Genomic DNA, 12,952 nt, shown 5'->3' with positions numbered 1-12,952 from the left:
GGTGGGTTTTCAATCATGGTACAAAGGCAGACATTGCTCCCATGTCTTTAACAGCTGTGTAGGGGTGGCGAATAATGCCAGTGCAGGAGTGTGCAACATGGTACCAGCTGACCATACACAGAGGCCTCTTCCCTTTTTGCATCTGGTCACTGAACTAGCCGTAAACCCCTTGGGAGGTTTTTGCTTCATCCATGTCGGCACCCCAGCTACTGTTGTTTATTGCAGCCTAATCTAATCTTACGTTTTCTTATCTACTCTCCTGCATTCTGATTTGTTTTATGGGTTGTAGTTTTATTGCTTTTGTGTTGACTTTGGATGATTTGGCACCTGTGTGCATGTTTGTGTTCCCAAAAACATTTCAATAGAAATATTGTGATTAATGCAGCAGTGTGGTGGAACAGGGAGGGGCAGGGATGTTGGCGTCATCTCGGGGGGGGGGCATTACTTGCCAATTCTTTATGTGCCAAATAATTAAGCTTAACTCAAAGAGAAACCCACCAAATAAACTAAACAGAGGAAGAGGGAGGTAGCCTTAGCAAGCATAGCTAAGAGGTTAAAACCAGCACTTTCCTTTCTGAAAAAAATCCCAGATCCCTACATCATGACCAACCAAAATGTCACAAAATACTGACCAAGACTTTGAGCCCACCCAAACTGTTCAAAGTGGGGGATGGGTTGAAGGGAAAAAATGCTGTCAAAGGTTTTTCTTCTTCTTTTGTATAGGCTTAGGAGGGGCTTGGCTATCAGGCCTGTCATGAAGAGGGCACGAACATCAGCATTTACCCACTACACCACTGAATGAATGATCAAATGAATGAACAAAGTGGAACTGCAAAATTCTTTTGCAGTACATCCACCCCCTGACTGCTTGGGCTGCTGGTTTTTTTGTGGTGTGTTTTTGGTCCATCTAGGTTGTCTTTTTCTCTCTCTGTTTGGTCCAACTGGGTTTTGTTTCATTCCTTTAAAATATATTTTTGGACTTGGAAAAACATCAGGGCTACCAATACTGCCCCTCCTGTTACTCAGCAACCTCATTTTGGCTCCATTTTTCTTGGCACACCCCACCTCCGTTCGCTCTTAGAGGGAGCAATAAATAAAGCTAAACTTGTCACCCACCAAGTGCAGCTCAGAATCCTAACAGCTGGTAAGGTCTGGAAGCCAAGCCTCCAGGAGTCTGCCTCTAGCTCTGGGATGAAATGCAAATATAGTTTAAGAATTTGACCTGTCCGGGGCTTGACCTGGACAGATCCCTGTCATGCTGGGTGGTCTTGGAGAGACCTAAGTTTCCTGATCTTTAGTTCCTCGTTTGGAAAATGGGCACAAGAATGACTTACCTTGCGTGTGGGTGGACTGGTGCAATAAGATTTTTGCAATCAGGAAGAGCAGCTATTATTTGGCATTTCCATTATATAAAGGGTTGCCTCTTTCCATTTACACCTGCTGTGTCACCAAACCTCGTAACAACCCTATAATTATATTGTCCTATTTTACCAAATGGGACTTTGCCTTGCCTAAGGCTGGTCAATGAGGTCATGACTAAACAGAGAAGAGTTGCCACCTTTTTAGCCGGATGACGAGCAGGGATTTCAACAGGTGCAGCTTTCCTCAACATAGTGGTGGTGACAGAACTTGTCCCTGCTGCTCCTGCATTTTTCAAAGCAGCTTGATTTACAGAAGTCAGCAGGAAAAGCTTTTCATAACATAAGGGATGAGCACGGCTGGACTTGCTCGTTAAAGGCACAGGAGCAGGGATATTTCTAAGACCTGGCAACCCAAGTGATGGAATAAGCTGCAGATGTTGAGGTTCTGCACATCCCACAGCCATTTAAGGCCAGAGAGTGGAAGCAAGGATGGTAGAAGCTTTAATTCAAGCCCATCAAGTTCCTGGCACTGACCAAGGAATTGACTGGTAGATGGCAAGGAAGAATAGTGTTAGCCTGCTGGAGTTGGCAAAGGTGCCTCCTATATATCTCGAAGACAAGAAACAAGAAACAGGCTGGGCCAGAGCCAAGATTCCATGGGAGAGCTGTTGTGCCTTTAATGATTATACAATGGAGAAATTAAAGGTGGCTCATTGCGAGATCTTGTGCAAGAGGTCTTTTGAATCTCCAAGTAAGGCTAGGAAAGACCCCTGCCTGAAACCCTGCAGAGTATAGACAAGAGCATAGTCAGCAAGCATAGGCAATAAGAAAGCTAGATAGACCAGTGGTCTGACACTCTCTAAGGCAGTGCTCTGTTTCAGTTTGACAGAGGCATCTTTTCTCAGCATACAGAGAAAGGTGGCAACCCCAGAAGTGCCCTCAGCTCCTGCTCACAAGGCCTTAAGTTGGTTACACAGAAGTCATGACTCTGTTATCTGCTTATGTTAGATTTGGGGAAACTTTGTCCCTCCAGATGTTATGGAACAACAACTCCTGTCTTCTCTGGCCATTGGCTATGCTTGCTGGGGCTGATGGGAGTTGTAATTCTGAAACATCTGGAGGGCCAAATGTTCCCAACACCTGGCTAACACTGACTTGATAAATAAACCGTGGGGATGTGGACCCTCCAGAAGGACCCCAACTCCCACCAGCCCTGACCAGCATGGCCAGTGGTGATGGGAGTTGGGGGTCCAACAACAACTGGAAGGCCACAGCCTCTCCATCCTTGTGCTGAAAGCTCACTCTTCCTTCACAGACTGGGGTTGCTGCTTCTCCCTCAAGAAGGACTCAGTGTCTTATCCCAGAGTAGCAAATCAACAGGAGTTGTTGGCAGGAATTCAACAGGAGCAGAACCAGGTGCGCCAACAAAAACTTTGTTGTGGGTGCTCAGCACCCACACTGCAGAGCCCCCAATGCAACTTCTGGTGCCTTGAAAGCACCAGAAGTCATGTCCAAGGTCTTGTGAGACCTCAGTGATGCTGTCCAAGGCCTTGCGAGACCTTGGTACCTGAATTCTGGTGGCAGTGGAAGTCGGGTTCCGAGACCTCGCGAGTCCTCAGACAGCATCCCTGAGGCCTTGCCACCAGAAGTCAGGTTCCGAGGCCAGGGCACACGTGACGTCATAACGTCATGGGCACCCATAAGTTGGCTCCCCTGGGTAGAACTCTGAAACTCCAGGCTGAGGGAAAGGTGCACTTGCAAGATTTCTGCTCAATCAATCAGGCAGCAACTGCAATGCTTGGATGTACAGTATACCCAGCGTGGATGGAACAAGGAGAGAAGGAACGAACATTGAGGGGTTAACACAGCTTCTTTCTGTTTGGCATTTTTGGCATCGGGGCGTTCTGAGGGTTCGGGGAACCAGTTCTGTCCCCGTGAACAAGAGGGGAAGGGGTGGTGATTACCTGGCCTTGTTCCTGCAGAAGTTTGGCTGCTATCAGTTCAGCATCCTAGAACACAGAGAGAGAGAAAGAGAAAGGAGGGGGGAAGACAGACAGACAGACAGACGGAGAATGCAGGGTGGGAAGTAAGTGAGGAAAAAGTATCAGAGTTATGGGAATAGGGAAGGGGAGCGGAAATCAAGGGAGTGCAGAGACTTCCTGCTATAGATAGGGGCCCTTTTTACCAGCACGGGCAATGAGCAGACATTGAGCAAAACTGGACTCCCCAGAAAGCTAACTGCACTCTAGAGCTGTAACGCTAAGGGTTCAACCTGCTTTCTTACATGCTTTCTGTTAAATGATGCATTGCTTAGCTGAGGTCATACTGTGTCTTTGGGGGAAGGCAAAGGCCTGCTCCCTACCCATGCTTCCCCAAAGAAACTAGCCATTTAGACTGTATAGTTCACCAGAGCAGTCCCGGCAACCTGTGTCCAATGGTAAGGACAACTGGGCTAAAAGCACACCTGTGCCAGATGTTTTCCCTGCCACATATCCTAGGACTTCTATGATTAAGAATATGATTTCCTGGGAACATTTGCACACACACACACCTTACTTAACGCAGACGATTTCACAGTTTTGAGATCAATTGCCGGGAAGTGATTAGCACCTGAGTAAAAAGGAATTAACTTGACTGCACTGTCCCTTGCAAGGGCTGAGCTGCTTTCACATGGAACACAAGCTTGGGGGGCGGGGAGATCCTTTGTTGACAGCACCCCTAAGTATTTAGTATGACAAAGCAGATAGCGCCAAGGCATTTAGATACAAAGCAATCTGTTGATCATATAAATCAATGATTTGATTTCTATCCAAATACAGTCTGTGGTTTATTAAAACAGATACCACATCATCTCTTCGGTCAGGTCAAACTCTGTTGCCTCCGAAAATTAAAATAAGTAGTCTAGGGGCTCCAGTCACCTAACTTTTACTCAAAAGGAGACCCACTGAAATTAATGTACCTACATTAGCCATTTTAATGGGTCTACTCTGAGTATGACTAACACTGGGTACAGTTCATAATGTCTGTGGATTTGCAGTGCAGCTCCAAAAACACAACAACAGGCTGGACAAGTCTGGACCTAAATCTTCCCCAGCAGCATGACCGCAAAGGATTGCAAGTGCAACATTTCTGCAAGTGTTTTTTTGCTGTTTTATTTACTGCATTCATTCATATTTCAGCATTTACATCTGGAAGCTCAAGGCTCTACTGGGTATCCAAGAACAGGCCAGCTTTGGCAATCCTGATAATGCCCTGGACCTGGTATGTGATTCTCCGGTCAACCAGTTTATATAAATGTCTCACTTCATCATCAATGGAAGGCAAAACAAGTCCTCTGCATAGACCAAGGGAAGATAAGGGTTTATACCACTATTCATAGAGTTAAAGCTCTCAAATAGCAACTCCCAGTGAAGGGCTGCAGCGCAGTGGTAGAGCATGAGTTTCTGAATCCCCCCCCCCCTCAATAGAGATGGTCCAGCTGTGCTTTGAAGCAGTGCTTTGAAAGAGACGTGCTTCATCTCTCAGTAGAGCTCTGTCACCTCTATGGATGTGGACAGCAGAATTGGTGGATTGGCAGAGGTTGCAATTTTTAGGTATCTGGAGGGGACATGGATTGGTGGTAGAGTCAGTGGCGGTGGCTGCCCATTGGGATTGGTAGGGTGGAAGGCAGGGAGGCCACCAGTAGGTGGAGCCAAAGCCAGGCACAGCCAACTACCATAATTCTGGTTTTGTCCTCCTTCTGCTCCCTGTTGCATTCTGCAAGGGCAACACTTGAGATTGAGGGGGGAAGAAACTGACACCCAGAGCTGCCCCCTGGACTGGATGTAAGGAAGAAGGCAGGCAGGTAAGGTTGGTGGGGCATTTGCGATAAGGGACCAGACTCCAATGGGTAGAGCACATATTTTGCACATGAAAGAGCCCAAGTTCATTTGCCAGCCTCTCCAGCTACAAGGATATAGCAACAGTGCGATGTGGGAAAAACGAAAACAAAACAAACAAAACTTCTGCCTGAAGCACTGGGCCCTTCCGCCATTGGGCCAGATGGACTAACTACTGAGCTCAGCGTAAGGGAGAATTTTTATGCGTCTGCTTTGCCAATCTGCTTCAGATGGAAAAGAGCAAGGAGAGAAACAGGCAAGACTGGACAGCTTTGGGTACACTGGTGAGAAGGAGAAAGAGGGATGGCAGGGAAAGGGAGAGTCAGGGGAATCCTGTCCTTTTGCTGACCTTGCCCGGATCAGGTGCTCCTGGAGCTCGCAGAAGCGGCTTCTCCTCAGTTATCTGCACTTCCTGAAGCTCCGTCATGGCTCCTGAAGCAAAATATAAGAGACACAGACATCAAGCAGTGTATTAGCTGGGGCACAGCCACATGCATCCGATAAGTCACTGGTTGAGGATGAGGCTCCTGTCAGGACTCTGCGTCATGGCAGAGCCAGATTTTGGGCGGTACAAGCAGTTCCCCTGCACAGAATGCAGAGCCAAGGGGGCACAAAATGATGATAATAACCACCTATATTTATACGGATACCTACTGAGAAGATTGAAAAAGCAATAGTACCAAAAGGAATTATTGTGAAAATAATAAATATTTAGGGTCTGTGTGTGCACCAGATTTTGTCCTTGCTCAGGGCGCTGTATTACCAAAGTACACTGCTGCTCATGGTTTTCCTCAAAGCTGGCTTTCTGCTGTATCTTAGTGATGGCTCACACAGGAAGAGTCCTCATCTGATGGCTATTCTATCATGCACGGATGGCAGATTTGAATCAGTCATCCTGGACCAAATGCTAGCCAATGGAACTAGAATATTATCCAGGGTGAGCTCAATTGTGATGCTTTCCAATGTGGCATCACTTTACAGTGACACATTTATCTGCTGGCCATTAAGTGAAGAGGTCAAGAAATGTGAACCAACCCAGAGTCTTGGCCTTACTTTAACCAAGAGATGAGCCTCATTGTCCATCAAAGAGTGCTTTTGCACACCACACATAAGACTGCCCATACTGTGGATCTCCGGCAGGTTGTATTGATTTTATTGTATATCAACTGATTGCATGTGTATTATTTCTGCTGGACACTTTTGAGACCATTCCTCAGAAAGGCAGGATACAAATTTAAATAAGAAATAATTGAAAAGAAATGTGTGCCAAGTTGTGAGTGTGGGATTGAAAGTGGAACAGAGAACATATGAGGTAGGTGTCACTTTAAAATTACTGATGCAGGTGATGCAAAATAAATTTTAAAATCTCAAACACTCTGAATCTTGATTACTTGTGAAAATAACTGAAGCCTATAAGGATGCTATTATTTTGGTTTGACTATCACGGAGGCAGCTGCAAAGACAAAGTGTAAGAACGGAGGACATAACACAAGTTGTAAAAATATCATACCTAAAATGGTGTTCTGTGTTTTGCTGTTGTGGTTGAAATAATATCTTTTAAAAGTCTGTGGGTATGTGTGATATTTTGCGGCACCGTGCTGTTGTTTAATCTGTGGAATTTATGTGACTGTGTTTTGACCAATGGCCCTATACCTAATGCAATAAACCTCCCATTTTGCAGGTTGGGGGACTGAGGGAGAGAGACTTGTCTAAGGGTACACAGGGGGTCCTGGACAGAGCTGAAGAAGTGAACCCAGCTGTCCTAGATCCAAATCCTCTGGTTATGTAATGGAGTGTAACTTTATATAAAGGACCATTCCTTGGGCCAGCCTGACATCAAAAACGACCCAAGGGTTCCAATTCAAAAACAGTGCTCTGAGACGTGTACCCCAGAATCTTTTGCAATATCCCAATGGGTGTCAGGATGCAATTCTGACGAACGCCATTGCACCCTATCATTCTCGGCAAAGGAGCAAGAGATTGTGGGGAGGCACTTCTTGAACTGTGCCATGCTGTTGCTTCCTGTGGCAGCGGAACCCCTTGGCTAAGCTCTGCAGCTGGCACAGCACCAGCCCTGCTCATTCCTGCTGGGAGTGCAATACATGATCAAGCGCTACAGTAGTTAACGAGAGCCGCTGTGACATGTGGAGCAGAGTGGTACACCAGCAGAGACACCGCATCAAACCATTGGTGCACCCAGCTCAGTATTACCTGCACTGACTGGCAGAGGCTCCCCAGGGTGTTGGGAAAGCCCTACACGGAGATGGCAGGGATTGAACCTGTGACCTTCTGCATGCAAAGCCGATGTTACAAGCATGCATACACTGAAGCATGTATGCGCCATGGTACTATCTCCCCAATCCAAATTCTGCACCGAGGGAACCAAATCTCTATACACAGCACAACTGTGATCTTTCCAATCATACAAAAAAGAAATCTATACTTATATTTCACAATTTATTTTCTTTTTTAGTAACTACCTGGAAGGGCCAGAAGTAAAAAACTTAAAAGCCTAGCTGAAAGATTAGCTCTCCAGCCCCATGCATATCCGCACCCTAAATCCTGAGGTTTCCTCAAGCCCACGTCATCCTTTTCCCAATTCCTACCTTCTCCCTTCTCTGGACTGGTATGTTCAGTGGCTAGACTATTCCCTGTTCAGTTGATGCGGAAAGCTACCCCCCTTCAGGATAAATAAAAATCAGTGTGATTGTTTTTAAAATTGACTTTTTAACAAAACATTTCAAAATACATCATAGGCCTCCCCCAACCCCCAAGCAACCCATCTAAAGTAACACCTGAATGGGACAGGTTCCAGTTCATACTGCCAAACTCTTAAAACTGAATCACAGCCATCTATCAAACAGATTACTGTATAAATTAAAGTCTGGTCTGTTTAAAAAAAGCTCTGGTGGGCAGAGGGCGCTTGACTGCTGAGGTTAAGCATCATAACGATGCATAAGTTTTGAGTATCCTGTTTATTGCCAAGGGCTTCCTAATGCACCTGGTGCCTGTAGACACTAGGATACAGATGTGCTCTCCTACATGCCACTAGGATCATCCACATTGGTGATCTTGGGCTCTTTTATAGTGTGCGCTATCGAAGCTCTTCAGTGTGTCCCAGTTCTCAAATTATGAATATTTGTGCATCGGCCTCCACAAATCCACTTGCCAGCTCACCCGGGATGAGCGCCCTCCGTCCTCTAGCAAACAGGACATTCAGCACCTGACAGAGGTTCCATTGTCAGTGCAGTTTTTGAGCAGGTAAGAAACAGCAGGAGTACCTTCCAATCAGCATGAGACTTGAGCTGTTTCCTGTCCTCTCCATGCCAGGCACAGACAACAGATGATCCTGCATTGGACTAGATGAGCCTTGGGGTCCCTTCCAACTCTACAATTCTATGATTCTGTGACCCTGCCTCTCCCAAAGCCCTCTGTGCATGCCAGAGGAGTTAAGGAAGGGAATAGGTGGTGACTGCATATAATAGTTGACTAGTAAGACACTTGTTTTTGAACCTACTAAACAAACGACATGGAGATTTATTTTCCATCTGATGGGCAAACAGTGTTTTGCCCAGCAATGACTAACCTATGTTTACAGAAAGCTCTGGACATTTACAGCCCAGTCCTATGCTTGTTTACTGGAAGTATATCCCACTTTGTTCAACAGGACTTAGCTCCAAATAAATATGCACATGACTGCAACCTTAACTTCCAAGTAAGTGATCTTGCTTAGTATTCTCACATAGCACAGAGAGAGCCCAAAAGAAATTTATCCTCTAACAGATGTGCTGTGCATGTGAATACCATGGCCACACATTTTGGATCATGTTCCTAGCTGATATTAAGACTTCATTTAGTTTCAAACCAGCAGGTTAGATCCAGACTAAGTCGACTGAAGTTAGGCTGCAGCCCTATGCACATTTACTTGGGAGAAAGTCTCACTGACTTCAGCAGGGCTTACTTCTGGGAATATGCATATATGATTGCAGAGTTAGTTGCCACTGAAATCAATGGGAGAAGTTAGTTGTGACTTAAATTAAGCCTCACTGATTTCAGTGGGAATTAAGGGTGCCAAATGGCAACCTATTTGAGCATTCCTCCTGATTCATTTGCAGGAAAATCAGACAACGTGGGCCATTTAATAAGCATTCGTACATACTAATTTGTTTGCAGAGAAAGCTTCCCAGTGCATTTTTTAAAAAATTGCAGAAAGTCCAACCATTGGGGGAGGAAGTGTTTGTTGCGCAAGCTCTCCCAATCAACTCTAATTGCACTACCCAAATTTGCCAGTACGCGATTGAATTCCACTTGAGAATAGCAACAGCCTGGAAGTGCCCAGAGTGCAACTGACTTGAGCCTGGATGCAAGCCAATGTTTGAATTGTGCTACAGCAATTCGCCAGCCTGCTCATGCCTGTTCAGGAAATACGTGAATTTCAAAATGTAGAAGTTGATTTATTTAAGTCAATGATCTAAGCCTGTCTTCTTTTTTTCTCATCCTGGCCGTGCCTAGGAAAAAAATGCTGTATGGGAAATAGCCCTGAGCTACTACAAAGTTCACTGGGTGGTCTTGGGCAAATCTCTCTCCCAGGGCTGATTCACACATGCAGGTGTATCAGAATTTCTCTCTGTGCCTGCAACACGACATAATGCATTTTAGTCCCACTATGGGGCTAGTTCAGTAATACAGGGACAGCCAAGGTAGACTACAACTCCCATCACTCCTGATGGCCATGGTGGCTGGGACTGAAAGGAGCTGGAAGTCCAACAACATTGGCCATCATGGTACACATGTTGAGGACTGCAGCCTTTATTACTGTTCATGTGGTGACTGTCATGTGAACATACACACTACAGTGGTACCTTGGGTTACAAGCACTTCGGGATACAAACTCTGCTAACCCGGAAGTAGTACCTTGGGTTGAGAACTTTGCCCCAGGATGAGAACGGAAATCGTGCACCGGTGACACAGCAGCAGCAGGAGGCCCCATTAGTGAAAGTGCGCCTCAGGTTAAGAATGGTTTCGGGTTTAGAACGGACCTCCAGAACGAATTAAGTTCATAACCAGAGGTACCACTGTACTGAGGAAGACAATCCCTAAAGGAAGTTCTATCTGAGGGGAGTTAGAACCATGGCAGCTCATTCAAACATGCAAGTCATCCATGCAAGTCATCCCTTGATGGTGCAGACATCCCTTTGAGGAGTAGCCCATGGGGCTGTTGGAAGGATTACAAAGAAGAAGAAGAAGAAAGGCAGGAACTGTGAAGCTCTTTGGACCATTCTGGAACATGCAGTAATGAACTGTGCTTGTAAGGGGTGTGTCTGCATACAGTCTGCCAACACTCACATATTTCGATGCATCTGAAAAATGGAACCGTCCTCCCTCCTGCCCCAGGGCACTCTGGAGAAGGGGAAAGTATGTGTGCGGGTGTCTGTGTGTGCATGCCCCCCCCACACAGTGTCCAAGAGCACACCAAACAACCACCACGAACACATAGACCCCCTAGAACCATGGAAGGAGCCATTATCTGGCAGCTAACCAGCCACAGGAACCTGTGACCCAAACTAGGGGTTTTTATCCAAACTGGGGCAACATCTATCTCCTCTCTTCTCCCTGGTAGATACCTTCAAGCAAGCCTTACCTACTGAGGGTTTGTTTGTTTTGTTTATTTTGCACTGGAGTTAAATTTTATGAACAGAAAAAAGAGAGGAGAAGCGAGGGAGCAGGATGGCTAGGCATCCTCTTTCCCGGACCTCTTTTGCTCTTTCAAACTAGGCTACTTTCCCCTTGCTGAGCTGTGAACCTTCCTTACTTCCCTCCCTCCTTCCCACCACCAGGTGCCACTCCATTGCTGGCACAAGCAGAGGGGCTGCCAGGAGCCCCATAAAAGCAGGAGGTCCCCCCTTTTCCCAGGCTCCCTCTTCTCCTCCTCCTCTCTTTCCCTCTTCTTCTCCCTCCCAGGTGCTGTGGCTGGTTTCCACTCTGGCCTCCATCCAAGGATCCCCCTCCTGGGCCATAAATAGCTGTTTTGATCACCCTGGCACGGGCAGCGATCCAGTTCCCCCGGGGTGCTCCTTGTCACTCTGGGGCCCTTAACGGGGCCTGGAAGGAACAGGCATCCAGAAGAGAATTCTTCCAGCCAACCACTGAAGCAGCAGCTGCACACAGAGATCTTCCCAGGGCAGAGAAGGCCAGGCCGAAGTGGGGGAAGCCAGGATCTCCCCGGTCCCTGGCTAGGAAGGTACAAAGGGGAGAATGAGGTTTGCAGAGAGAACGGCGGCCGATCTGCTGGCACAGAATGCAATAAAGTACTTTTGGGGGCTAGGTATTCTACTCCTGACAAGCCATACATTTAAAGCACATATCCCCCTTCCCCCAAGAATCCTGGGAATTGTAGTTTGTTAAGGGTGCTGGGAACTGTAGCCCTGCAAGGGGTGAACTATCATTCCCAGGATTCTTGGGTGGGTGGGTGCTTTAGATTTATGCTGCATTCACAGATTTTGTCTCACTTGCTGTATAGTCCTTTCTACAGTTGCTGTTTTTTTGTTGTTGTTGCTATTTTTATTCACCTTGGTAGGTCTCCAGTGTTTTCAGGTGCTGAATGGTAAGCCAAAAAATCGGACAGGTGCAGTTTCCCTGGCACAGAGCTGCTCTGCTGGAAGGAAAGCCCCACCTGTTGAATGTACGCCTGCTGCACAGCTGTTAAAGACACAGCCCTGCCAGGAAGGTTTCCATTCACCAAGCCAATGCTGCACAGAACCTCAGAAGCCGTGGTTAAAAGGCTCCTTAGCTGGGTGGGGGTATCCCCTCTCCCACCCACCCCTTTCTCTTTTTCTCTCTCTCTCTCACTCACTTACTCACACAGCCAGGTTTGATCCAGGGCTGAATAAGCCTGAGAATCTCCCTCCCTCCCTGTCCCTGCTTTCACAACCAGCCTTTTGGAAAAGTAAAGAGTGCCTCTGAGCACGTGCAGTGATTTTTCTACCCCACTTCCCCCACTTTACCAAAGGCAGATCGTTCTGAACCCTGGCAACACCTATTTTAGAAAGGAAGTGCTACAAAGGGGTGGAGGTTTATTCAGCCTTCTCATGTGCTTGCCAACCCCCTCCCCATTTTGGAGGTCCCAAGACAGCAGCAAAACTAGGTTTACTGAGCCCATCGTGGGTTGTGTACTTTGTTTTGCTGCTCAGAGGCCTAGGCTATGCACATATCATCCCCAGACCCCAACAAACAGGTGCTCCAATTTTAAAACAACAACAACAATAATAGCTACTTGTGTATACCAGGACATGTGTGTTTGTGTGTGGAGAGTCTTAATGTCCATGCATGTGAGACATTTCGACTAAAACTGGTCTGTTTTCCCTTCACTGCTTGCTCCGAATAAACCCAATTATTCCCAGACCTTCTGTCTGGAAAGTGGGCAATGTGGGTTCCTAGATGTGCTCACATCTAGTACAGTCAATAGGTTATGTGTGAGGAGGTGCTACATGTGGGAAAGATCCCTGGTGTCTTCAGTAGTAGAACCCAAGCACATGGCAAGGGGGAGGAGACTGTGCTGCTGCTGCTGCTCTGCTGAAGACTGTGGAAAGCTGAAAGTTAGCTCCAGGTAATGTAGGCTGCCTCAGAGCTTCCAGGTACCCACAGATGCCAACACAGGGAGGGCCTACGTGTCAGGCGGCCTTGGCACTCACACCAGAGGAGCTGGAAACACAG

At 46.8% G+C, this 12,952-nt stretch overlaps 1 protein-coding gene across 6 annotated transcripts in view; it reads right to left on the bottom strand.

Moving 5' to 3' along the window:
* Window positions 1–12,952, bottom strand: part of NDRG2 (NDRG family member 2) — a 40,130-nt gene that overhangs the window by 25,485 nt on the left and 1,693 nt on the right. For 3 of the 6 annotated variants that reach the window (XM_081835024.1, XM_081835028.1, XM_081835025.1), the window contains exons 2-3: window positions 5,589–5,671; window positions 3,326–3,370 (exon numbers count right to left, since the gene is read on the bottom strand). In XM_081835024.1, the coding sequence (XP_081691150.1) occupies window positions 3,326–3,370; window positions 5,589–5,666 (123 nt within the window). In that variant the 5' untranslated portion in view covers window positions 5,667–5,671. The remainder of the gene's footprint in view (window positions 1–3,325; window positions 3,371–5,588; window positions 5,672–12,952) is intronic. The other 3 variants (XM_081835026.1, XM_081835029.1, XM_081835027.1) reach the window with 1 other exon arrangement.

Source organism: Podarcis erhardii, assembly GCF_964252035.2.
Source record: "Podarcis erhardii genome assembly, chromosome: 13".
NCBI lineage: Eukaryota > Metazoa > Chordata > Lepidosauria > Squamata > Lacertidae > Podarcis > Podarcis erhardii.
Note: the sequence above shows the minus strand (reverse complement) of the source record. Positions and strands in the feature narration are given on the sequence as shown.